Source organism: Buteo buteo, chromosome 13 (assembly GCF_964188355.1).
Source record: "Buteo buteo chromosome 13, bButBut1.hap1.1, whole genome shotgun sequence".
In the NCBI taxonomy this organism is placed as follows: Eukaryota; Metazoa; Chordata; class Aves; order Accipitriformes; family Accipitridae; genus Buteo; species Buteo buteo.
Window position 1 is genome coordinate 35,132,420 of NC_134183.1, and position 26,980 is coordinate 35,159,399.

Consider the following 26,980-nt stretch of genomic DNA (forward strand, 5'->3'; position numbering starts at 1 on the left):
ACAGAGTAGCATTACATATTCCTGACTTTTCATGATCATGGACTTTGAGTCATTCACATTTCAAAATCAGAGTTTGCTTGTAGCAGACTTTTGAGGACTTAAGTTTATGTGCTGCAGCTTTCAAAGGCCCAGCAGGAGCTGAGACAAGATTAAGGCTCAACACCGAGACGAAAACTCCATCCTTACATGGTTTTCTGTTACTTGAATTGCATGACTAGGACTAAACTTCATTTAGCATTTCCTGTCCTTTGTCAACTGGATGAGAGGCTCTAAGCTAAATATTAGAAAGGCTTTTCCATGTTTCAAAACAATAAGTCTAATGAAATTCAAATTTCATACCAATACATTGCAACATAGGTAGACAGAATTAAAAAATTTAAAAGGCAGCTGAATTACTTAGAAGCTTTTTTTCCAAGTAATTGTTATATTAAGATAATTTACACACACTACTACAGGATACCTCCAACAAGCATTTTTAACAAAGCGTCTTATGCAGCTCATGAGGCTCATCCTCAGGGAAAAAAAAGTATTTTAGGAACTATAGATGTGCTACAATTTTTCTTACCTGATTTTGTTGAGCAGATACCTCCCACCCTAAAAAGACCTGTGACTGAGCACAGCCCCAAGTAGGACAGGAAGATGCTACACCTCCGAGACGGATGGTCACGCATTGTAGCAAACTGCTATAAAAAGCTAATGCTCAGTGACAGTCTCTTCACCTAACCCCTCAAAAGTAACAGCAAACTACACCAGCAATGACATTGTGAGGGGAAACCCGAGAAGCCAAGTCTCTGGCATGCAGAGCTGCAGGTAGGTCCATGCTATTAGGCCTCTGGATAACCCAATAGCCTCATGTTCCAGACATGTGGTACGCTGTGCATAGGGCACAGTCACAGGCTTCCCATGCAAACACCGCACACAGGCCTACAACCAGGTCAGCCACTCCTTCCTATCTTGTCACACAACCAAAGCCCGTACTCCACCTCCTCAGGGCTCCCCATGACTTTTCCTCAAACCACCCTTCTCTCAGCAAAGTCACTCACTCTGATGAGGGCCATGATTTCTTGCCCATCTGAAACTTTTATGTTCTCAGCTCATCACAAGGTCTGCCTCCAGACCAAACTTCTGCCCCTGAGCCTTGGCAACACGCCTGGTCACCCCAGCTGGGGCATAGCTCTGGTCACTCCCCCACAAGCACTCTGGTTCTTCCTGCCCCAGCTGGATAAGGCCTGCTGTAATATCACTTTGTCAGGCTCATGATTGTCTCCAGGTGATGGTGCCCTGTCCTTGCCCAACAGTAAGGTGCATCTGGCCCACCACTGCTTTTAAGTCCTCTCACTGAAACACACATGCTGAAAATAACATACTACCCACCACTCAAGCACTGAAGTTGATAGCAAGTTTGAGGTTTATGTGAAGACAAAGTAAACATTTAAGTGAAAAATACAAAGAGTATCACCCAATTCAGAGTGACCATATGAAAAAGAGAGAGGTAAAAGAAATGCCTCTGAGTCCTCTTCAATTCTCACCTGAACACTGTTATATACATACCTTTTTTTTTTTTATCCCTGCCCCATACAGCTTCCCTGATCTACATACAGATGTAGACAGGAACAAAACTTATTAAAAAAGCCACCGGATGCACAGTAAACGGAGTCAGATGGCACAAACCAGACCTAACACCAGAAACAGCGCACAGAGCTTCTAGGGTCAGGAGCCCGACTTACCTCACTCCCTGAGGCTGTGGGACACATGGGTGCGGTGTAGGGACCTCGATCCTGAAGAGGAAGCGCGGTCCATGGCAGTCCAGCAAGCCCTCCCTCTTCCTTCAGCATGTGGCTAACAGCAAACCTGCTCCAGCTAAAAGGCTACCTGGTGCTAAGGTGACGGCTCCTCTGCAGTCCCCCGCAGCAACGCAACAGTCCTCCTTGAAACAGCCATTTTGATCAGCGTTCTCCGGGAGCCCACCCTTACCCCTCACCCAAGCCGCCTGCGCTCGCCGCCAGCTCCAGCTCCCCGGGGGGTGTCACCACAGGTGAGGGCAATAACGGTAACGGCTGCTCCGGGGGGGCCTCGGCGCCACTGGCCCGACCCACCTCCCCTCTCTCCCGCGGGGCCCGCGCCCGGTACGAGGGCGGCCCCTCACGGCAGCGCCTCCATTTTCTCCTCAGCGGCTGAAACTCTGCGGCTTCAAGCCCCCCTCATCCCCGACCCCCGCGCTGCGTCCCCGGCAGGGAGCCCTCCTCCTCCTCCTCCTCTCTCTCCTCAGCCGCCCAACCCAGCCGGTGCGGGTTAACCCGCGTACCTGCTTCCCCGGAGCAGCTCCCCGCTTCTGCCCGGGGCCGGGGCAGCCGTGAGGGGAGCGGGAGCCAGCGGGGGAGGCGCCCACACGTGCCCCGTTTCCGAGTGGCGACGGAGGGACCGACCTTTGCGGAGACGCAAACTAAAGCACCACGGCAGACACACACACACCCCCCCCTTACCTGCCTCAGACCCGTGCACCAGCTTCTGTGGAAAGAAAGAAAGGCACTCCTCCCGCTTTGCAAAATTTTATTAGCAGATCAGGGTAACAAATAGATTTGTTATTTTTGACAGTCTGTGCTATTTCCAGGTGTGTAAAAATCGGTATTTCTCTTCATAAAAATATAGGCACACAGATTTTAAAACATCACCACTAAAAAAAGCAATAAAAATAGTCTTATTTTAATAAAAAATACTTGCTTTTTTCAGACTTACCACTTATCTCCAGGTTCCTTACTGCTCCAAAATAATACACAGAAAAATCAATTTTTCTCCCCCTCCAAAGTAAATTCTGTAACATAAATTATTTTATTGAAGTGTACTACATCTCCCCTCCCACTACCCCCCTTCCCTTCAATGCTTTTTTTTTTTTTTCCTTAAAAAAAAAGGAACCTCTAGGTTGTTGCTCAAAAACCACCAATGGTAAGGAATGAAACTAAGCCCTGCACTGAGGAAGGTGTCCTCCAGTGCTGTAAACGGAGTTTAACTGGACTATGCCTCCCTGAAATGGGGCTGAATTTCTACCTTGGTGGAGTAGATAGGGTGATAAATAGAGAGACCATCACATTTGGAAAAACACAGTAAAACTTCCTAATAAATCACAAACATTAGTCCTGAGAACAAGAGATTATACACTCACAGCACAATCCTATCTGGAACAGTCGAGAGAATAGTTTGGCTTGACAGAGTGCTGCTTGTTGTGGTTTCCATGCAATTAATGCCACAGCACTTGGCAGCCATGTGAGGCTATGAACGACTGAGTGCCGTAGAAAAAGGCCAGCCCTGCTGCTCTCCTGTGACTAAGCCAGCACTCCTGTCCTTAGCTGACCTGGGCAAAAAGATGACTGAAGACCAAATGCCATGAGCTGTCTGTAATGTCTTTGTTAAAACACCACCTTACATCTTTTATTAATGTAGAATTAATAAGCTGGAGCTTACGGCTTCACACTGCCTTGCACTCCTCTGTCTGCCTTTTTACTGCATCCCATCTTGCTCAATAGTTGCTACGATTTAACATAAAAAGAATTACCTCATCTCCACGAGAGCACAATTCTGATGCAACAACCTAACAGCTATTTTAACCAGGGCTTAATTTTCACAAGTGCGATTTATGTACATATCCCACAATCTCCAATTTGGACAACTGAAGGTGTTTTGAAACTCCAGGAATTCAGAAAAATACCACTGGCTCAGAGTTTATTTGGTTTTCCTTAGCCCAGGGAATGAACTAATGGTAATGCATGGGACAGGGAAAGCAGGAAGCAAAATTTGGTAGGTAAGCTGCGCAGCTTTTTATCCAAATATATATTTTTAGTGCTCTATTTATGAAAGACTCCCTCCAGACAGTGAAACAATAGTTTTTCCCATTACTGGTCCTCTTAATATATACCTTACTACAGCACTTTTTGAGGATTCTGCCTCAAAAAATACACAGAAAGCTCAGAAATGCACCTTTTAATTGAATGCGAAGAGAAGCCCATGCGCTGCTCCTTGTCCCTTGACCAGGCATATGTCACAGGCTATGGCAGCACAAGACATGAAATAAAAGGAAATTAAATAAATAGTATCAAAATGCAGTCCCATATTTGCCGAAACATTCATTCTTCTGCTTCTACAATTCCTACACCTACATTCTCTTTCCCTTCCTTCAACCTTCCCAGTCCAGGTTCACCTCCACTCCCTACATGTCCCCCTCATACTCGTTCCTCTCCACTGCTTCCCCCCCTCCTCCCGCTTCCTTAATTTTGTTTCTTCCCTCAAATCCTATTTTCTGCCTTTCTTCTCCAATGCTTCTTGCACATTTCCTTCCTTTCATAGAAATACTTTCTCATCAACTGCATTTTAGTCTCTGCCTAAGCAAGGATACAAAGCTACAAATAAAAGTAGCGTATTTTTATTTCTTTCATAGAAACTGGAAACCAGGGAAAATTAACCCAATACAAGTTTTCAACACCAGTTCACACCTTCGGGTCTAAAACCTCAGCCTAGAAGTGACAACCATAAAGCCAAACAAAACCAGTTTCCTTGTCCATCTATAGTTGTTTCTATGGGCTTGCTTTCTGATTTTTAATTTATTAAATGGGAAAATAAATATGAACTTCTAACAACTAATATATTCAATGAAAAAATAACCTGGTCTATGCACATTTTTTGGTACCAACTGAACAATACTGGCTTAGAAACTAATACAGTTAAGATGATGCAACTTCCTAGCACAAAGACGTTACATCAATACCAAAGTGCTTACTTCCTCAATTTTGGATACAAGCCCCGGAATAGAACATAGATGTTTGTTTGCAGTTTGGGTTACATGTAAACAACACCTATAAAAATAGGTGTTAATGAATCTCCAATTTGCCGACAATAAATTAAAACAATAACAAAGTTTAATAAAGACTATTTCTTCATATACTGTGGCTTCTTAAGTGCCCTGTTTTGGTGAGGCATCCTACCAGCATTCTGTAAAAACGTTGTATTTGAGTGCATGTAAGTCACTACAGAATTTTTTCTCTTTTCATCCAAAAATTGCTCTGGCCTATCTCATCGTCTCAGTGGCCAGAATCAGTTGTACTGAGATTGACAGTGGCAGTTGTGTTAGTCTTCAGTCAGAGACGATGGTCAGAGTGCAATTCTTACTGCAGTACAGAACCATTTACTGCTAGGTTCACGAAATCAAGGTTATGATATGTAAAATGGCACTATGATTTTCTCTTCAATGACAGCAATAACAGAGTAGTACACACAGCTAACAAAACCTGTCAGATACCTGCCATCAAATATTTATGCTATTAACAAATATAAAAATTGTATTAAGAATTTTCCTTAAGACTCAGTAACAATTTCCCTGACTGAAATAATAATGCACAGTCTTAATCATTGTGCGGAATGTGAATTATTCTGCAGTAAAAGAGTATCAGTAGAAACCCTACATCCTGAGTGCAGTTGATACCACAAATAGATTGAAGTATCGCTGAAACGGTCACCGTATAAAAACACTCCAGTCGGTGCTTGTGCTGCGGCATTCCCTGGGAATCTGGAATCCCAACTTTCTAAAATGCTTAGTAGGCATTTAATAACATCATCCAGCTGTTGGTGTAGTTTGAGAAGTGAGAAGCATCATACCCAGGATTCAGACAAGAAGTCAAGGTCTGCTGTCAGGGCTGGGTTTTTTCAGCAAGGATGAAAGTTTCCTCTGTCTCCTGCCCATGGAATTCTCATTACATTATGATATGCTGCTTCTCCTCTGATGAGTGGCTTTTCTTTGTGAAAGATCCTCACTGTCACTTTCACAGTTTCTCTGAAATAGAAAGGCCAAAATGTTTCAGTCACGTAAATGAGATAACCACACAAATGAGATACCACACTCCTAAACATGATGTTCTAACATTATTACTGTATCATCTATGGAGAAAATTAGAGCTAATAAAAATCTCACAGAGTTTCATTCCAGAAGGTCATATGCACTGCAGGGGTCCCCCACCCTCTGTCACACAGCTGGGCACAAGAGCAGCAGTGAAGACTCTCTCCACAACTGCTCACTTCTCAGTCAGACAGCACGGTCACTGCTATGCTATCCAAACATAACCTGCAGCCTCCATGCTGCTCCTTTACAAAATAAACATGGCTAGCACCTAAAGGGTTTATAGAGTCCCCATCTCTCCTTGCCCAACATTTCTGTCACAGTAACACAACTTACAGCAGCATTAAAGACACAGAAGGGACGCCACTGTCCAATCTGGTTTCCCACTCAAAACCATTGCCATCCTGTTGGGCTGTGCATCCATATAAGGACAGCAAAAAATCACTGCACAGTAAAACTGGTCCTTCTCTTCTGCCTGTTTGAGAAATGTACCTACCAAACTTTCTTCTTGTATTAGGACCTTTTTCACCAGCGAACGAGATAAGTGGTTGCACAATGAGACAATACGGTAAGAAAGCTATGGAGAGAAGGAAGAATGAGAATTTGACCACACATGTGCAGTGCAGACATATCCAAACACATTTCATTTATCTACTGTGTATTAAAATCTTACATTCCAGCTCTGTCTTGCCCTCTGACCCCGTCAGGCTTGGGAAGCCTTATATGAGACGGATTTAAAGGCTCGCTGTCCTACCTTCCATCGCCTTCTAGCATATTGCCTTTTGAAGTTTTCCATGTTAACAACAGATGCTTGCCGAACCAAAGCCTGTCGCTTGTCCACTGGCTGGAAGATAAGAGAGCAATTTTATTGCTTGGCTCCCTTTGATGCATGAAATACATAAGATTCTTCATGTGCTCTGGAGCTGGCTGGAAAGAATGCTGGCTGGGGAAGCTGTGGATTCATACAGGTAAAAGCAGAAGAAAAATAATGAAATCTATTCCACCCTGTGCCTGGACAGGACCCCTTTGACCTCAAACAAAATCCTAAAACTAGTGTACAGTCAGTGGTCACACTTGATCCCGTGCACAAAATCGTTCTCAGAAGTTCCACTGCTGCTGCTTTCTAGCCACTCGACCTGGCACAAAAGGTGTATCGCATGGCATGGACTTTGCTCCAGCCTCCACTTCTGCCTTCTGCTTCATAATGATCCACACACAAGAAAACCAAACAAAAAGTCTGGGAACAGCTTTTCTAGCCAAAGGACAGGATGAAGGACAGCCAAACAAAAGAGGGAGGTAACTAAGGGGATGCTAGAGGGTGCTAAGGCAATGCTTTCATTTTGTAAAGCTGCTAAGGTGCTTCTCAGTGCACACCTGCACCATCTCCATTTTCTCTGGACTGAGCTCATATCAGCCAGCTTTTATTCAAGTCCCTTTTTCTGAAAGGCATTGGGAGAGCAACAAAAAGGTTCCACAGAGGCCTGACAGTAAGGAGATGGAGCTGTTGTCAGCGCATCAATGGCACTGCAGCACACTGCTCCTCAGGGGTTTTGTGCATGCTTGCTAAAAATCATGACAGATTAGGACTAAACCCAGCACCATCACACTGTCAGGTCCCGTGATACCTTCTAAATTTTCAGATAGATGTTTCCACATCTTGCCCTTTACAAGGCCATTTTAAAACCAAAGGTAACATTAGGGCCCCTTCCTAACTTCCAGCATGTGGCTCTTCATTTTACTTTGGCACATCTTCTCTGAATTGTGCTTTTAACATGTTTTTCTTTTACCAGGCTGATTTAAACATCATAGGTAAGTTTGAGGCAGTCATTTCAGATCTGAAGATGGAGAACATGTGAATTCATGTGAATGTGAAATACAGAATAACTTCGGAGAGCACTAGCTGTACTCTACAACCCAAATATTAAACTGGTACCAGAGAGTAGCCCTTTTCCTGTGTCTCACAAAGCTGGTGAATAAAATCCTGTCTGCATATCAAAATCTCAGGAAGGCTCAGGTAACCTGCCACTGTGAGTAATCTTCTGCAATTAGTCCGAGATTGACAGATCCCAAGCAAAATTAGAAGGTGGCTCAAGAAAATTAAATCCATGACCAGCTTTGGTCAACATTGGACAATCCAAGAATGACAGAATAGTTGAGTTTGGAAGGAGCCTCTGGAGATCATCTAGTCCAACCCCCTGCTCAGGAGAGGGTCAGCTACTGCAGCTACCCAGGACCACATCCCACTTGGGTTTCAAAGGATGGAGACTCCACAGCTTCTCTGGGCAACACGTTCCAGTATTTGACTGCTCCTTTAGTAAACAAGGTTATTTGCTTTTTTTAATATTCAAATGGAATTTCTTTATTTCAATTTGTGCCCGTTGCCTCTTGTCCTGTCACTGGATATCACTGAGGAGAGCCTGGCTCTGGTTTTTTCCACTCCATTCCACCACATATTTATACAGATTGAGAAGATCCACCCTCAAGCCTTCTCTTTTTGACACTAAACAATCCCAGCTCTCTTGGCCTTTCCCCCTTTGACAGACACTACAATTCCTTAACCATTTTCACAGCATTCCATCAAACTTACTCCAGTATGTTTTCCTGACATCACAGAAATTAAATGGGAAAAAGTTAGCTGCCATTTAGTATTGGTGATGAGGATACATGCTACAGCATATCTGAAAAAAACTCAGGATTTGTCCTTTAACAACGCCAAGTATGAGAACACAAGACATTGATACCGTGGCAATAAATATATGAGGAAAGGATTACAATACCTATGGAAAAATAGGAAGAAAAAAAAAACATATCAGGATTCAGACACGTGCCTAAAATTTTTGGATGCCAATCTGGTGTCCAATCTGGCGTTAAGGAACAGATGTTCCACAAACCTTGACACAGTCCTCCTGCAAATGAAGTACCTTTGAACTCCAAAACCACTTCAAAATTTGCATAGTCCAGAAAACTGTATTCGACAGATTGAGAGGAAAAAAAAGGTTCAAAACCAGATTTGGTAAAAGTGACAAGAGAAAGGCCAGGAATCAACTCTTAAAAGAGTATGGAGTTTATGGAGTGACAACCATTCCAGCAGTTCTGATCTGCACATGTAGGAGGTGGATAACCCAGAAATATTTATACTGACTGGAATCCAACCACCAAGCCAGACACCTGAAGAAGCAAGAGTACCAAAGGCGAATGGAAGACCCATCAATGAGAATTTAAACTTTTTTTTCAGCAAAATACTTGATAACGTTTATGAGACAACAAATTCACTTTTCTCATCACATGTGTCCTGGGTTCAGCTGGGATAGAGTTAATTTTCACAGGAACCTGGGAGGGGGCACAGCCGGGACAGCTGATCTGATCTAGCCGAGGAGCTATTCCATACCATGCGACATCATGCTCAGTATATAACTGGGGAGCGGGCTGGGGGGGTCCTCTCTCACTGGGCTTTTGGTGGGGGAAGTGGCGGAGTGTCGGGTTCCGGGTGGTGAGCAGCTGCATTGTGCATCACTCATTTTGTATATTCTTTTATTCGTACCGTTGTTGTTGTTGTAACTTCTCTTTCTGTGTTGTCCAAGTGAACTGTCCTTATCTCAACCCTCGAGGTTCCTTTTTTTTTTTTTCTTTTCTCCTTTCTGATTCTCCTCCCCATCCCACCGGAGGGAGGCAGGAGGAGCGAGCAAGCGGCTGCGTGGTCCTTTGTTACCGGCTGGGCTGAAACCACAACAACATGCTATAGGTATAGCATTTGTGCAGGTATCTCAGCAGTAATTCAAGGAGCTGAGCTATCAGCTAGGCCTCTTTCTCATTTAGATGTATACATCATTTGCATACAACAGAAGTGCGACATTTAAACATAAAATATTACTTTCTCATGCTGCAAATGACTAGCATGGTGGTACAAAACACCTACTAGAAATCAATTTTAAGTGGAAAAAATGTCACTGGCTAAATGTCAGCTGTACAATCATCATGAAAAATTTCTGACTGCCCTTTCAGCAGTAGAACCATCACTGAATCAAAATAGCTCACTTGACAGTATTCCAGACTGTTAATAACTGCCTCAATTTCTAAATAGCCTGCAAACCAGTGACCTTGTCATTTTCTCAATCATCAGAATATCTTCTCAAAAACAGTATGTCAGTGACCTCCTTCAGCTCAGAGAGCACTAGCCTCAAGGACTGAGTCACAATAATATTAACCTCACCCAAACACACACAGGAACAGAGTGGCCTCATTTAACATTCCTTCTTGTCGTGCCAGTGCATTTGTTCATAAAGAAAAACTACGTGAACAGAGAATATGAGATCATGGCTGAGGGAAGGCAGACTCTCTTTCTTGAGAGTCTTTTCTGCAATATTAACTCTCAATAGGCTTTAAGTTACTTTTTAAGGATTAAAACTCTCCCCCTCATAAAAAAATCCTGTGTTCCAGTTCCCCTAGACAGGATCTTGTAGGTCTTCCAGCTCAAAGGAACCTGCAGAAGTGATGACTGAAGTGTTTTGAGAGAATAAAAAATGGACATATGTAAAATTCTCAATACTATTTGTCACAATGGAGCCAATTCTCCCCAACTATCAACACCAGCTTGCTAGGGACATCTCCTGGTTATCCTCTCTACTTCAGAGCTTTTGAAAATTTTACATCTTGTGCAAAGATGCGACAGCAAGCACATCCAGTTTCCATCCTCCACCAAGTACAATGACAGGAATAACAATACCCCTACTGAATAACTGTTTTCAGAACTCTGAATTTTCACCACCCTCTGCACATCTTTATGAGGACATGGTAGTGATGGGTCCACTGTACTCTACACAAACTGGATGAGAGTATGCTTAATCTCTCTATCTCAAAGTAGGAAACATTATTCTTAATAATGTTATGAACAACAACAGTTCAATTCAGTTAGGTCATTTGCTTCTCTGGAAAAGGAGGAGGGAGGCTGGGCAGTGAAAGACATACTCTAATATATATATAAAGATCCACTCTAGATGGACTTGAGCAGTGATGCAGGGATGCTTGGATACTATCTCACTGATTCTTGTAGCTGCCTAACAGTCACCTTGCAGAAAGTTCATACAGCTAAGCAAAGGGGCTCTAAACTAGCTGCAGAACCTAGGCTGGCAACTCTTTTCAGTACACAGAAGCTTGACATCTCTTCTTCAGTCACTAACTACACCATCAGGGAACAATTGCATCCTGCATAAATAACAATTTATTGTGTCCAGAACCAAGATGGGTACATCTGTGCATAATCATATAGTATAATCAAGTGACTTCTTTGAAATACAAGACAGCAGGGCACGATTCAAATTTGGGCCAACTTTTCTTTTACTTTCTAAACTTAAGAAAAAAAATCTTCACAGCAAGAACACTAGTCTCAAATGCCACACCATAGATTAAATTAGTTGTAGCTTTGTCATCTTCTTTAGTGTAGCAAGCAAACCAGAAGTCTATATTATCACTTATTACTCACAAATTAATATTTGCATTGTAAAATTACATACAGTTATCTGATCAGTTCATTACATGTTCCCAGTTGTGTCTTTTGAATAGGATTTCTTTGGTATAGCACAGGAAACTTAGCTGAATTTTAAAACAATGGATTAATCAACAGCTAACACCTTTGATGGTAAAAGATTTCATCCTGCATAACTGGCCTAAAAAAATAATCTTAACTCTTCTTCATCAGCAGCCATTTCACACAGAATTTCCACAGGACTTGCTAAAAGTTAAATTACTACAGCAATTACTTTGTTTTACAGGACAGATTTCACCTTTGCAAATATTTCTCTCATATGGTCTATAGAACTGCCTCCAGCAGGTCTACATGACTGTTTCCTTCATCCAACCACAGATGCTAGCATGAGATTTTTATTAGTTTCCAGGCACCCAGCTTCTAGTAAGTACACACTGACCTACTCTTTATTCCAAGTTAATTACTTAGTAATCTTCAGGAACTGTAATACACAAAGTAGTATGATATAGGCAGTGCAAATGACTGTAGGGTTAGATGTGTCCATACAACTGTGATAATCTAGTGCCTGTAAGTTCAGACATCAAATATGGGGAAAAAAAAACTTCAACACTACAAACCACTGGGAGTTTATGGTTTTGGTCAGCATCTCCTGCAATATATCAGAATTTCTATTTTAGTTCTAGGTGATGTTTTTGTGTAGAATTTATGCACTGAAAACTTTTTAAACTGCTGTACATTGAAAGAGGCAGCAAACCCTGCACCTAACTTGATCTATGCCATTACTGATTTGATTCTGCTACATCAAGATTCAACCCTGCAAGGAATTCTTCACAGCGAGATCTATTTAACAGCTCCATTAGTGATTCATTAATATCTTTCTTGAAAACAGAGTCAAAGTTTCCATTCACACAGGCTTCATTTTCCAGTCGAAAACTACTCATTAAATCCTGTATCCACTTGAGTTCCTCAGAAAGTTCTTGACTGAGAGATTCATACTGACTCTGCAGATCAGCATATTTCCCAGTTATGCCTGTAAGACTAGCGCCTACAGTCTTGATATCATCTTGTAGATGTCTTTTCAGGGATTCAATTTTACGGTACTCATACTTCAGCTGAGACAGCTTGTGCCTCACGCTTTCACTCTCTTCTTTATACCAAGCTTCTTTCTCATTATAAATGGAAACCAGAGCATCAATGTCCTCCTGCACGGAATCGTGGGATGCAGCCAAAGCGCTGAAACCCCGTTCCATAAGTGAAATGTCCTCTACTACTCGGGCAAAGCGCTCAAAGTTGATGTAGGTATTATTGGGAGGCATGCTCGAATGGCACTTTATGGTGTACTCTCTCAGGCGTTTTGTCTTCAGCTGTGTGTTCTCGACCTTCTTGTTTTCTTGGACTTTTGTTTCTTCTTTCAGCTGGTGAGTCGTCAGACAGAGGAACCAATATTACTGAATGTTTACAAGACATGCAGTGATTAAAAAACTCTACACAAAGGATGCAGCCTGAACTTCCACAATGCTGGGAGATTCTTTGCTCCCACAGATTTTCCTTCATGCATTTGATTAAAAGAAAAAAAAAAACAAAACACACAAACCCAAAAACAAATGTGACAAGTGATGTGCATTCATTCCAATGTGATAAGTGTAAATAACAGGGCCGCAATTTATTTTCATGTTAATTTTTAGCAGTTAACAGTCTCAAAGCTATCAATATTTGTAAGAGGAAAAATAACAATCTTGAAACCACTCCAGTTAATGTTTTTGTGCAGTGCAAAGCAAAAACTGAATTTCAAACACCCTCATTAGTCATGCTGAGATTAGCTAAATGTATTTTCAGTAAGAGACTTATCCACAAAAGCAAGCGATGTTTATGATGAAAAAATACATACAGACACACAAATGTAAGTAAATCAGCACACTTGGTACAGCAGTTATATCTTGAGAAAAATTCTATTTTCCACATGGACTGTAGTCAGCTCTCAACTCAAGAAAGCACTAAACCCAACCCGTAGTATATGTCCATGCAAACAGAGAAGGATGGAAAAAAATTGCAAAGCCCAGTCTAATGTAGGATACTGTAACATGCAACAAACATCAAAGCTTTGTCACCCTCTTTTCGAAAGTTAAGATAATAAAAGAACTCATTTGCAGAAATCCAAGGCTTTAGTCAGACCCAACCAATTTCTTCCTGGTAGATCTCTTTGAGACACCTAGGGTCGCTAAGTACTTAGAGGGCAGTTTTCCATTTAACACACCAATAAGAGTGCGAATATCATCTCTGCTTTGCTTATGGTAAAAAACAAGATCTGTCTCTTTTTTCAGTCTTACCATTATCCACGGATGAGACAGAGCTTCCTGAATTGTAAGCCGTTTCCTAAAAAAACAACACAAAAAAACCCCAGTCTTGAATGAGAAATACCTAGTACACAAGTCCATTGACCTGCGCTTCTCCCAGGCTTCGTATGAAGCATTTATCAAGAAAATGCCAGGATTAATTCTCAAATTTCAGGGTTATGTTTCTCTATGAGACATACTGCTTGCATGTAGTTTAGTAACTGTTCTAGATTTCAGTAAGGTGCTGTCCTCATTCCACACAATTTTAATTCTTACTTGATCAAAATCTACCAGTATTTTTGTGTATCCTTCCATAAAAAGTGATAAAAATATTACTTTGTTTTGTTCATCCTATACGCTTAGAAAATAAATTATTTCCATACACCTTTATTACGACTGTGTCTGAACTAAGGTATACAACGTTAATTATATCAAAACTGTCCTTTGGAACATGGTATTACATCACTGCAGGAGCTGCCATTTCCCAAAAGCAACATTTCTGAGAGGAATACTTCAAACCTAATCAAACCTGATCAATTCTAACTTCCTTCTGCATTGTAGCAGTTTCGTGAACAGCACATTAAGAGCACTGAGAATCAAAGGCAGAAACACAGCATTGCACAGCGACTGCCTCTGTACATGGGACAAATATCAATATCGCTGACCTGTCCTTTCTTAAAACGAGGTTGCTAGACCTGTGCATAGCTCTCATCAAACCCCACCTACTCCAGCCTATTCTAAGGCCTGAGGATTTGCAGAAATCTTGACCAAACAGCTTGCCTCTCTCTCTAACACCTATTTTCTCCCCTAATGAAGCCATTAGAAAGAACTGCCATGGCCTGACTTCCCTCCAGGATAAATAGGGTTATGGGGAAGGAGATGCTACTTCTGCGCGCACTTTATTAAAAGGAAGAAAAACTAAAAAAAGGTCTGTGGTTCCTATAAACTGGGAATAAAGATCTGCATAGGTATCATGCAAATTCTAGGTGATTGCAACAGATGCAGAGAGACTTAAGAAACAATTCCACTACGAGCACATGTGAAGATTTTTCTGCCCTTGCACCACTGGGAGCATATTGTGGGATCACGTCACCTCCTTGCAAGTAGTTCATAACAGACTGAAATACTGGAGTGGTAGTTATCCTGAACTAGAGATTTTATACCCTATTTTCAGCCCTTCACCTACACACCGTATTGTACCAGCTTGACTCATGTTAAGAGTTCAGTCCCAAAAGTGAAATTTAACTGAGGAGATTTAGTTCCTTTTCTTAGGGTTTCTGGGTGCAGTGATTAACTAGGGGTACAGCAGCATCCTCCTGTCTTGCTCTTGAATAGCAATACACACTGGAGGGAAGGCTTTGCAGATTACTTGTCAGGCTACTTTCCACTAGGTTTATCTTAGAAACAAATGGATCTTTCTGAATTTTTTACTTACCGTGTATCTTTCACCAGGAGTTTCTGAATAAAATCTTTCGCCAGGTCACTGGTATTGCTGAAAAATTCTTCATCAAATTCATAATTCACAGCTGTGATGTTGGCAAGCGTTTCTTGTTTAGTTTCTCCAAGGAAAGGTGATGCACCACTAAGTCTAGATAAGCCAGAAAGAAGAATCAATTGGAAAAAATAAACAGCAGAGGTCCTCTAATGAAATTACAGTGACTGTGTATCTCGGGACATTTGTGGATCTCATGTTGTAGCAGCCATGCCACGTGGGAAATAACAGGTCCAGCTCTGGCTCACTACATCTGTGGTATGAGTCAGACTCATCTTGAAAGTCTCTAGTGCAGCACTAATGTGTGCACACAGATAGAAATGCACAAATTCTCCTAAGTGTCTCATTGAAGTCATTATTAATCTAACTAGAAAAGGCTTCAGCTGAGGAGAGTCTTGATCCCTGTGAACCCATAAACACTACCAGGTAGAAGCTTCTACTGGCTTCAAGGGGATAAAGCAGTGTTTCTATAGATTTTCTTCAGGTAGGAAAAGCCCTGCCCCTACTGCTTTTCTGTCTGCAAAGCTACTGACAAGTTCCCTGCACAGTGGGTTCAGCCAGGAGACCTTTCTCAGCTGGAACCAAAATACAACAAACACGTGATTGGAAGTTAGGTGCGTGGCCTTGCCTAGGGGCCAACTCTGCCAGAGAGGTAGGGCCATGCTGGTCATTAAAAGGAATCCACAAAAAAAGGACTTTAGCTGCAATAAAATCCAACTGTTCCTGAACAATGCAAAATTTCATAGAATCATAGAATCATTTAGGTTGGAAAAGACCTTCAAGATCATCGAATCCAACCATCAAACCATGCCCACTAAACCATGTCCTGAAGTACCCTGTCTACTCACTTTTTGAATACCTCCAGGGATGGCGACTCAACCACTTCCCTGGGCAGCCTATTCCAATGTCTGACAACCCTCTCAGTAAAAATTTTTTTCCTAATATCTAACCTAAATCTCCCTTGCCGCAACTTGAGGCCATTTCACTCTGTTGGCACTCTGCTCCAACTGCAAGGATATAATAAAGACAGCATCATAATAAAATGCCTTTCAGCAATTTTTACTTCGACAGAAAAAGCTTTTATCCTGCTTTGCCTATCTCTCAACTGTGACTGACGACCTTCACCTTTGATGACTATTTACCCCTGCTCCATAAAACTCAAGGGTCAGAACAGATTCATTTCAGACTCCTCCTGCCCTGCCTTCCCTTCCCTCCTCTTCTTCCCTCCCCCAGTCCACAGGGATGCTGACTTGCAAAAGTCTGGTTTTACAGGAAATGTTATTTATACCAAGGAAATTGATCCCATCCCTTTTTAAAAATCTTCTGGACTATTATTATGCTTATCTATTATGTCTAGGTTTGTGCCCTGGTTTCAGCTGGGATAGAGTTAACTGTCTTCCTAGTAGCTGGTGCAGTGCTATGTTTTGAGTTCAGTATGTGAAGAATGTTGATAACACTGATGTTTTCAGTTGTTGCTCAGTAGTGTTTAGACTATAGTCAAGGATTTTTCAGCTTCTCATGCCCAGCCAGGGCACCTGACCCAAACTGGCCAACAGTGTATTCCATACCATGTGACATCACAGCTAGTTTAGGAACTGGGAAGGGGGGGGGCAGGGAATCGCCGCTCAGGGACTGGCTGGGTGTTGGTTGGCGGGTGGTGAGCAATTGCCCTACGCATCATTTGTACATTCCAATCCTTTTATTACTACTGTTGTCATTTTATTAGTGTTATCATTATCATTATTAGTTTCTTCCTTTCTGTTCTATTAAACTGTTCTTATCTCAACCCTCGAGTTTTACTTCTTTTCCCGATTTTCTCCCCCATCCCACTGGGTGGGGGAGGAGTGAGTGAGCGGCTGCGTGGTGCTTAGTTGCTGGCTGGGGTTAAACCACGACAGTCCATTTTGGCGCCCAACGTGGGGCACGAAGGGTTGAGATAACAACAAACCTGACCAGAGCTTGTTAAAACAAATTTGTTCTAAGCATTCATTACGTTGATTTATGTATTCTTAGAGTTGTTGCTCTGGTTTTTAAAGCTGCTGTATGGAGTCCTACACAACAAGTTGCAGAAACTGCTGAACGAGAAGGTGAATCGAGTCAGTTTGCAGAGGTGAAAGCCATCCAGCTAGCGTTAGATATTGCTGAAAGAGAAAAGTGGCCAGTGCTCTATCTCTATACTGACTCATGGATGGTGGCAAATGCCCTGTGGGGGTGGTTACAGCAATGGAAGCAGAGCAACTGGCAGCGCAGAGGTAAACCCATTTGGGCTGCCACACCTTGGCAAGATATTGCGTCCTGGCTAGAGAATCTGGTTGTAAAAGTACATCATGTAGATGCTCACGTACCTAAGGGTTGGGCCACTGAAGAACATCGAAACAACAAACAGGTGGATCAGGCTGCCAAGATTGAAGTGGCTCAGGTGGACCTGGACTGGCAACATAAGGGTGAGCTATTTATGGCTCGGTGGGCCCATGATACTTCAGGCCATCAGGGAAGAGATGCAACATATAGATGGGCTCGAGATCGAGGGGTGGACCTGAGCATGGACACTATCGCACAGGTTATGCATGAATGTGAAACGTGCTGCAATTAAGCAAGCTAAGCGGTTAAAGCCCCTGTGGTATGGAGGGCGATAGCTGAAATATAAATTTGGAGAAGCCTGGCAGATTGACTATATCACACTCCTACAAACTCACTAAGGCAAGCGCTATGTGCTGACAATGGTGGAAGCAACCACTGGATGGCTGGAAACATACTCTGTACCCCATGCCACTGCCCGGAACACTATCCTGGGCCTTGAGAAGCAGGTCTTGTGGCGACATGGCACCCCAGAAAGAATTGAGTCAGACAATGGGACTCATTTCTGAAACAACCTCATAGACACCTGGGCCAAAGAGCATGGCATTGAGTGGGTGTATCATATCCCCTATCATGGACCAGCCTCTGGGAAAATTGAGCGATACAATGGACTGTTGAAGACTACACTGAAAGCAATGGGGGGTGGAACTTTCAAACATTGGGATACACATTTAGCAAAAGCCACCTGGTTAGTCAACACCAGAGGATCTGCCAATCGGAGTGGCCCTGCCCAATCAGAATTTTTACATACTGTAGAAGGGGATAAAGTCCCTATAGTGCATATGAAAAATATGTTAGGAAAAACAGTCTGGGTTACTCCTGCCTCAGGCAAAGGTAAACCCATTCATGGGATTGCTTTTGCTCAAGGGCCTGGGTGCACTTGGTGGGTGATACGAAAAGATGGAGAAGTCTGATGTGTGCCTCAAGGGGATTTTATTTTAGGTGAAAATAGCCAGAATTAAACTGTATGATATTAGTTGCTATATAACCCTGCTACTGTATGTTATCATTACTATAATTGTTATATGCTATATCCATAGTACTATAGTAATAATCACTTGGATCAAGCAAGAAAGAACTGTGATAAAACTGAGCAAAGCACAGTAGTGATGGAACCAGAACTGACTCCAGCATGCAACAATCCAACGGTGCACACCATCCTCCTGCTGCGTCAAATGTCATCTGCTTGTCACACTGCACTGAAGCCCAATTCTGCTCTACCGACTGAGAAGACTTTGCAGCATCCCTCCTGCCCAGACAGACTGGTATGACAGATGGAGCCCGGAGTCGGAAACTAAATGAACTCAACAAACATTTTATGAATATAACCCATGAACTAAAGGAATGATATCTCTGTGTGTGTATACATATATATATTTATATATATATAATTGTTCATATGTCTCAAAGGGATGGAGAGGTGGTGATGATTGATTAGAATGTAACTAAAGGTATGGGAACTGAGCATGACGTCAATGGTATAGAATAAGGGGTGGATACTGTCCTGGTTTCAGCTGGGATAGAGTTAACTGTCTTCCTAGTAGCTGGTGCAGTGCTATGTTTTGAGTTCAGTATGTGAAGAATGTTGATAACACTGATGTTTTCAGTTGTTGCTCAGTAGTGTTTAGACTATAGTCAAGGATTTTTCAGCTTCTCATGCCCAGCCAGGGCACCTGACCCAAACTGGCCAACAGTGTATTCCATACCATATGATGTCACAGCTAGTTTAGGAACTGGGAAGGGGGGGGCAGGGAATTGCCGCTCGGAGACTGGCGGGGTGTTGGTCGGCGGGTGGTGAGCAATTGCCCTGCGCATCATTTGTACATTCCAATCCTTTTATTACTACTGTTGTCATTTTATTAGTGTTATCATTATCATTATTTGTTTCTTCTTTTCTGTTCTATTAAACCATTCTTATCTCAACCCACGAGTTTTACTTCTTTTCCTGATTTTCTCCCCCATCCCACTGGGTTGGGGAGGAGTGAGTGAGTGGCTGCGTGGTGCTTAGTTGCTGGCTGGGGTTAAACCACGACACTTCACAGGAGAGGTGCTCCAGCCCTCCTCTGGACTTGCTCCAACAGGTCCATGTCCTTCTTATGTTGGTAGCCCCACAGCTGAATGCAGTACTGCAGGTGGGGTTTCAGGAGAGCAGAGGGGCAGAATCAACTCCCTCAACCTGCTAGCCACACTTTTGATGCAGCCCAGAATGCGACTGGTTTTCTGGGCTGCAAGTGCACAGTGCTGGCTCATATTCAGGTTTTCATCCACTAATACCCCCAAGTCCTTCTCTTCCAGGCTGCTCTCAATCCACTCATTGACCAGCCTGTATTTGTGCTTGGGTTGCCCCAACCCATGTGCAGGACCTTGCAGTTGGCCTTGTTGAACTTCAGGAGGTTCACACGGGCCCACCTCTCAAGCCTGTCGAGGTCCCTCTGGATGGCATCCCTTCCTTCCAGCGTGTCGACCGCACCACACAGCTTGGTGTCATCGGCAAACTTGCCGAGGGTGCGCTCAATCCCACTGTCCCTGTCGCCGACAAAGATGTTAAACAGCGCCGGTCCCAATATGGACCCCTGAGGAACGCCACTTATCACTGGTGTCCGCTCGGACATCCAGCTGTTGATCGCAACTCTTTGAGTGCGACCATCCAGACAATTCCTTATCCACCGAGCGGTCCATCTGTCCAATCCATGTCTCTCCAATTTAGAGACAAGATGTTGTGCGGGACAGTGTCAAATGCTTTGCACAAGTCCAGGTAGATGACATCAGTTGCTCTTCCCTAATCCACCAATGCCGTAACCCCGTCATAGAAGGCCACCAGATTTGTCAGGCAGGATTCGCCCTTAGTGAAGCCATGTAGGCTCTTGCCAATCATCTCCTTGTTTTCCATGTGTCTCAGCAGAGTTTCCAGGAGGATCCGCTCCTTGATCTTGCCAGGCACAGAGGTGAGACTGACTGGCCTGTAGTTCCCCAGGTCTTCCTTTTCCCCACTTTTTAAAAATGGGTGTTATGTTTGCCCTTTTCCAGTCGGTGGGAACTTCCCCGGACTGCCACGACTTCTCAAATATGATGGATAGTGGCTTAGCTACTTCATCCGCCAGTTCCCTCAGGACCCGCAGATGCACCTCATCAGGTCTCGTGGACTTGCGTACCTTCAGGTTCACTAGATGGTCTCGAACCTGATCTTCCACTATGACGGGCAGTTCTTCATTCTCCCAGTCCCTTGTCGTTGCCTTCTGCATCCTGGGCAGCGTGGCTGGAGCACTTGCCAGGGAAGACTGAGGCAAAACAGTCATTGAGTACCTCACCCTTCTGCATGTCCCAGGTAACCAGGCCCCTGTTTCCTTCTGGAGAGGACCCCCATTTTCCCTAGTCTTCCTTTTATCACTGACATACCTACAGAAGCTTTTCTTGTTGCCCCTGACGTCCCTGGACAGATTTAGTTCTATCAGGACTTTGGCTTTCCTAACCTGATCCCTGGCTGCTCAGACAATTTCTCTGTATTCCTCCCAGGCTACCTGTCCTTGCTTCCACCCTCTGCAGGCTTCCTTTTTGTGTTTGAGTTTGTCCAGGAGCTCCTTGTTCCTCCATGCAGGCCTCCTGGCGTTTTTGCCTGACTTCCTCTTTGTTGGGATGCATCCCTCCTGAGCTTGGAGGAGGTGATCCTTGAGTATTAACCAGCTTTCTCAGGCCCCTCTTCCCTCCAGGGCTTTATCCCATGGTACTCTACCAAACAGATCCCTGAAGAGCCCGAAGTCTGCTCTCCTGAAGTCCAGGGTAGAGAGCTTGCTGTGTGCCCTCCTTGCTGCCCTAAGGATCTTGCGTTCCACCACATTTGTTTTCCACCCTGAAAAGACAATCCCTCCCCTTCAAGCCTCCATACTCATACGCACCCCTGAGCTGTGTAGTGCAAATCCCTCTAATACTAGAGTGCACCTTCTTTAAGTCTGGCAGCAAGTTAGTCCTCTGAGTGTCATAAGGAACAGCAGAAGCCCCAGGGTATGAACGTTAGGGAGAGGCATTTCCAAGCATGCAGTATCCACCATGCACTGCTCCCCAGCAGTCACAGGAGCTTGATTTCAATGGAAGCAGTTAGGTCCAAGGATCCCTGGCCACTTCTGTAGTTCTCATATCAAACCAGAGGAAAGAATTCTTGAAGCAATGAGTGCTGTCCCTCCATTGTATGCAACCATTGTCACACAAGCAGTTTCACAAATTGTCAAGCTCCATCTTAAAACTCTCTCAACTGCTTGTCCTCAGGAAGCCCACAGAACTTAATTTCTGTGAGAGTTTGAGCTTGTCATGATTTCCTGCTTTTATTTATTAATCACTCGTTGACATGCTTTTATTCTAACAGCTTCTTTTCCCCTTGTGCTTACTGACTGCAGTGATACTCCCAACTAGCTTTCGCTTTACTAGCTTTAACAAGCCATTTTTTCTCCTGTAAGATGAATTCTCAGTTCCCAGGGTCAACTCCTCTGCTCCTATCTCAGCTTAAATTCACCTTTTTGAGTATAAGTGACCATATTTATACATAGTCGTCTAGACTGCTGCCTTTACAAGCAAACTAAACTTCCCTGTTTTCACCTGAAATAACTCACCTTGTAAATGGTACTATTACATTTGCTATTTCTATTCCTCCACACACTGGTAGCTCATAGCGCTTCTATGAGCAACCAACATGCTTGGGTTTTTCCATCCTCTACCATTTGGAGCTGATGAGGTCCCATAAGAAGCAGAAATGCCCAGTGATGCTAGAGACATTTGTTCTTCATCTGCTCAGAATGCCCCTCTTCTACCCCTTATTTTAAACTTGAAAAGGCTGCAGGATAACATTTGCGCATTAGACAAACCGCTGCCCACCCCGTGTATGCAGCTCCTTTCTTAAATGACTAAAGGGAAGAGCTATATTGTACTAGTGCAATAGAGCTTTAGGAACACTTCTACAGGAGTGAATCTAAGGTACTCACAGTATGTAGGTGATGACTCCTATGCTCCTAAAAAACAAAGGAGATTAATTGCAGGGGTTCTGCATGACCTGTATTGTTCTTAATGTACACAATATGAAAAAGTCAATAGTAGCTGCTATACAGGCAGGACAGCCATCATGGTTTTAGATAACTGCTAGTATCTCTCAAAGAATGGTGTTTCAGGGAAAATGTGAATTTTACATATAACTTCAAGTAATGTGGATAGTTGAAGTCTCTTTATGTATTTCTACTTTAGCATGTATTTACTACAGTACACATCAAAAAACCAAAGAAATAGAAGCAAGGATGTTTAATTTGGGGTGACTTCTTTTGCCTGCCTTCGCAGCAGATCAGATTAGTACTCAGGTCTCCTCTGCATGCAGTGGTCTTATAAATAAAGCTGTCACAAACGCTACAGGAACATGTTTTGTTTTAAGAGTGCTCCTCCGCAGTGGACAGTGGCAAACTGTTAACTCTATAGCTGCCATCATTAAAGTTTTTCATTGTTACTTTAAAGAAATTAAATGCCTATCTTCTAATTTTTAAAAAAAGGAATAAAAATGGAAAGACAGAACAAAGAGTTATTAACTGCACTTAAGTTTTTTGTCCTGTTTGTTTTTAATTTGTTGCAGTAGAATGGATTCTATTCAGAACAAATTGGGAAAAAGTAAAGTAGAGCAACCTGGGGAAAAAAAAAAACCAAACAACATTAAAAACTTACCACATATCAGCAGCTAGTCCAAGCGGTTCATAGTTTACTATTTCTGGAGCTGTAAGAAAAAATTAATCAAATATCAGCAACTGAAGTAACAAATTTTTACCAGGCTGAATTGAGTAGCAGGTCAAGAATTACCAAGAGGGAGAAAGGGGGGGTGGGAAAAGGAAAGGTAGTATAGGATGCACTGTTTATAGTTTTGTAGCCATGATGGGAATTCACGTTCACAAGCATCCAGAAGAGATTACATAGAGTAACGCGGAGCATAATGCAACTCAAGACTAAGGGTGAAGCAGATATTATATACTAATTGTAGTGCAAATTATAACAAATAACAAATTATTACACCTCTCAAGGATACTATTACCCCTAAGAATCTGAGCTTGTGTTTTGTTTTTAACTGATGCCATTAAAGCTAGTTTCTAATGACCAGTCAGAAACAGCTCTTGGGCAAGAGGCTGAAATTACATGCCAGACTACATTGCTATCCGTGTCAAACCCTATTATCTTTATAAGAAACATTTCCTCATTGGAAAACATCCCCATATAAGACTGCATGCAAGAGAAAAGACCAAGGTCACATAATGAGATGAAAAAAGGTATCTGTAACAGTCAAGTTTAACTGGAATATGAATTACAATTCTCTCCCCGCATCCCAACCCCCAAAACTTCTAATTGAAACGAGTAGAAAGGAGTAGAATTAACCTAAAATCCAAGTGAGACATTAGAATTATGATCAGTGAGTAACAAAAAGAGAATCAGGTGGAAAAATGCAAGGGGAGGTGAGGGTTTTGTACAGCGTGTACACAACAGGTGTACAGTGTGAGGCAGGTTTATCTAGAAAGCCATGATAGAGATACCCATGTAATTGTGTACCCGTGTACTACAACGCAGAGAGCTTAATTGCCCCAGGCAACAAGTAAAAAAATTATAATTTCTATTTGCAGGGTTTCATAATCTCAATCCTGAATTTACATCTCTAAATATTTATTCGGCAGCAACCTACTCTCACAGGAGTAGCACATCTGGTTTATAGAAAGCACCTTTTGGCTTTGCAATATGAGACATAGGAATGGGTCAGTCACTCACCTACAAATTCTGGAGTTCCAAAAATGTTTTTAAATTCGACTCCATCTTCTATTTTGTGAGCCAGGCCGAAGTCAATGAGTTTGATGTGTGGAATAGGGATATTCTTGTCTAGAAGCATAATGTTTTCAGGCTAAAAATAATAATAAATAGATCACTGTTATTATAATATTAATATCGTGGAAAGTAACAGAGTTCTCAAGCGCTTTTTGTTCTTCACGTACACAACACTGTAGAATACCTGTGCCTAACCATTTACAATTCATTCTATTGAGAAAGGGATGACAACTGTAAAATTTTACATCATTGAATGGACCTGAACTTCATAAAAGCAAAGCAAATCTACTAAGAGTAATACTTTCATTCCTTTAATTTTATCTCATGCAAAAACTACCTTTCTCTATCTTCCTGTTAGCACTCCTAAGCTTATTTTCTTAATGATGGCTATTGCCAGGATGAAAACAAGATACCCTTTTTTTCCAAAATGAGACAGAAGTTTTTAACACAACTATATGTCGTTCCCTAATCTGACAAGATAATGCCACTAGATTATCGGCCCAGCAGCATTGTGATGTAACACAAAGTGGAAGCTCAGTTTATCTTTTCCCCTTTTAAAACAGAAAATATATCCCTGGCCTGCAAGTCCTCCTGGGAAGATGTCACACCCTGACCCCATGGATTTGCCTCAGTTACAATAACTGGTGCACATAGAACAGCAGCTAGCAGGTAGCTGAAGCAGTGCAGATACCTGGTGCAGAGACAGAGTGCCATTGCTTGATCCTGAGGGAGAGCTGCATCACTAAATATCTTGATTGACAGCAATTTTACTAATCTGTTATTGGAATTTACGCTGGGAAACATCACTATTTCTGCCCAGTTGTTCCTATACTGTATTGTAACCCACTGGAAGATGTCTTATCAAATGCTTCTTGAGGGATTCTAGTCACATCTTAATCTACTTAGGGAAGGAAAATGCTCTTCTCTGAGACTAAATTCACAGCTGCAACTACAAGACCAGAAAAGATCTAGGATTTGCCATCTGAACAGTCCAGAAAATGGAAAAAGTTGGGATCAGACATCCTAGCTCATATACAATAGTAAGCTATTAAAAGAACACGTAGCATTTCTCACAGCATTGTAGGGAAAAGCCAAAGCTAGAACTGTGGAATTAAAACTAATTTTTCAGCTGCAGACTTTGACTTTCTTTACCAGATATAGCAGATATTTCATAAACTTATTTCTTCAACTAAATTTCTCAGCCTTAGTTACTCCCTACCATGGCCCTATTTCACAGGTTTCAGAGTAAACTACCGGTTCAATTTATTTCCCATGAAGAGCTTTAATGCATTGATTTGTCATAACTTAATCATAAGCTCAAGAGCAACAGTGAGACAGTTTGATTCCCTGCTGGCAGCCTTTTCACAGCAGATCCTAACATGGAAGCAGCTCCTGCTAACACATACTCACAGTCAGAGCTGCACTGGAAAGAGACCATATGAATAATTTATTGTCATAGTCATTGGACCAAGAATATCTTAGCCTCAGGCTAACAAGTCTGGTTTTCTTCCATGGATCTAGGGCATATACGCTTACCCCAGATACATGATGTAAGCTTGTTTATAGCAGACAGAACAGACTGAAATGGCAAAAAGTCACAGTCACTACCTTTTGGACTGTTTTATTCCTTAGGTGGTGTAAGTCACTGTAGCTCCACTACAGTCAATGGAGCCCTAGCAAGTGATGAGATAATTATGAATAATCCTCTATCTAGTCAGATCACTGCTTAAAAATACATGTCTAATTTACTGTTAGCAAAACTCCAAACCCAGTACTACAAAACCCAGGACAGTTATTCTGCGAATATGTTTTAAGTCATTTGAAATTCACCATTAGTGAAATGATTCTTTACTTATCCTTTCTGATGTCTATCTCACATTTCCTGTAACATCTTCCTTGATCACCTGACATTACTGTTATTAAGTATCAAGATTCATAGTTAGAGATCAGTATAGAAAAAGTTGCACCTATATTCTTACAATAATTTCATGTCACTGGATATTACACTGTTTTCTAATACACAGTGAAAACTTTCAATCTTTGGCTTCTGGATTCATGAAGTAATTTCAAAATCAAGTGCGCATCCTTTATATGTTCCCACATCTCCTATGCTTTTTCACATGTACCCTGTGAAGATCGGACAGTAGTTTGCTAACCAGTTTCTTAGATTAGATGTGATTTGCAACAATTGCAATGACTACATATATGCCATTATCACTGACGCAAGACCAAGCAATTTAAGACTGAGACAGCATTACACACACATTTAGCATAAGGAATCAGCATATATATCCTGAGAATCTGGGAGAAGTCTATCTATAGCACACACATAATTAGTAATTGGCAATAAACTAACCTAGATTTAAAGTTAGGACAAGGAACATGTAATCTAGCAGTAGAGTTTCTTCCTTTTTCCTTCATTTTAAAACAGTTCCCTCCTCTGTTTTATTCTACTTTTTCCTAGAGGATAAGTGCATTTTGAATGTATTTCTGGAAGCAGCAATGTTTAAGGCAGCCAGTTCTGTAGCTGTGAGTCTGCTACTGAGAAAGCGCTTCCTTCTAGTCTCAAGAGTTTCACTCCCAAGGACAACAGACTCGTAGCTTCA

General features: G+C 42.3%; 1 protein-coding gene across 5 annotated transcripts in view; it reads right to left on the reverse strand.

Annotated features, from left to right (window-relative positions):
* Nucleotides 1-2,228: 2,228 nt before the first annotated feature.
* Nucleotides 2,229-26,980, reverse strand: part of DAPK2 (death associated protein kinase 2) — a 61,589-nt gene continuing 36,837 nt past the window's right edge. For 3 of the 5 annotated variants that reach the window (XM_075045534.1, XM_075045536.1, XM_075045535.1), the window contains 6 exons: nucleotides 24,321-24,450; nucleotides 23,238-23,286; nucleotides 22,517-22,543; nucleotides 15,132-15,284; nucleotides 13,691-13,736; nucleotides 9,093-12,778 (listed from right to left, as the gene is read on the reverse strand). In XM_075045534.1, coding sequence (XP_074901635.1) covers nucleotides 12,143-12,778; nucleotides 13,691-13,736; nucleotides 15,132-15,284; nucleotides 22,517-22,543; nucleotides 23,238-23,286; nucleotides 24,321-24,450 — 1,041 coding nt within the window. In that variant the 3' untranslated portion in view covers nucleotides 9,093-12,142. Of the gene's footprint in view, nucleotides 5,819-6,377; nucleotides 6,459-6,635; nucleotides 6,726-9,092; nucleotides 12,779-13,690; nucleotides 13,737-15,131; nucleotides 15,285-22,516; nucleotides 22,544-23,237; nucleotides 23,287-24,320; nucleotides 24,451-26,980 lie in introns of those variants that run through there. The other 2 variants (XR_012652833.1, XM_075045538.1) reach the window with 2 other exon arrangements.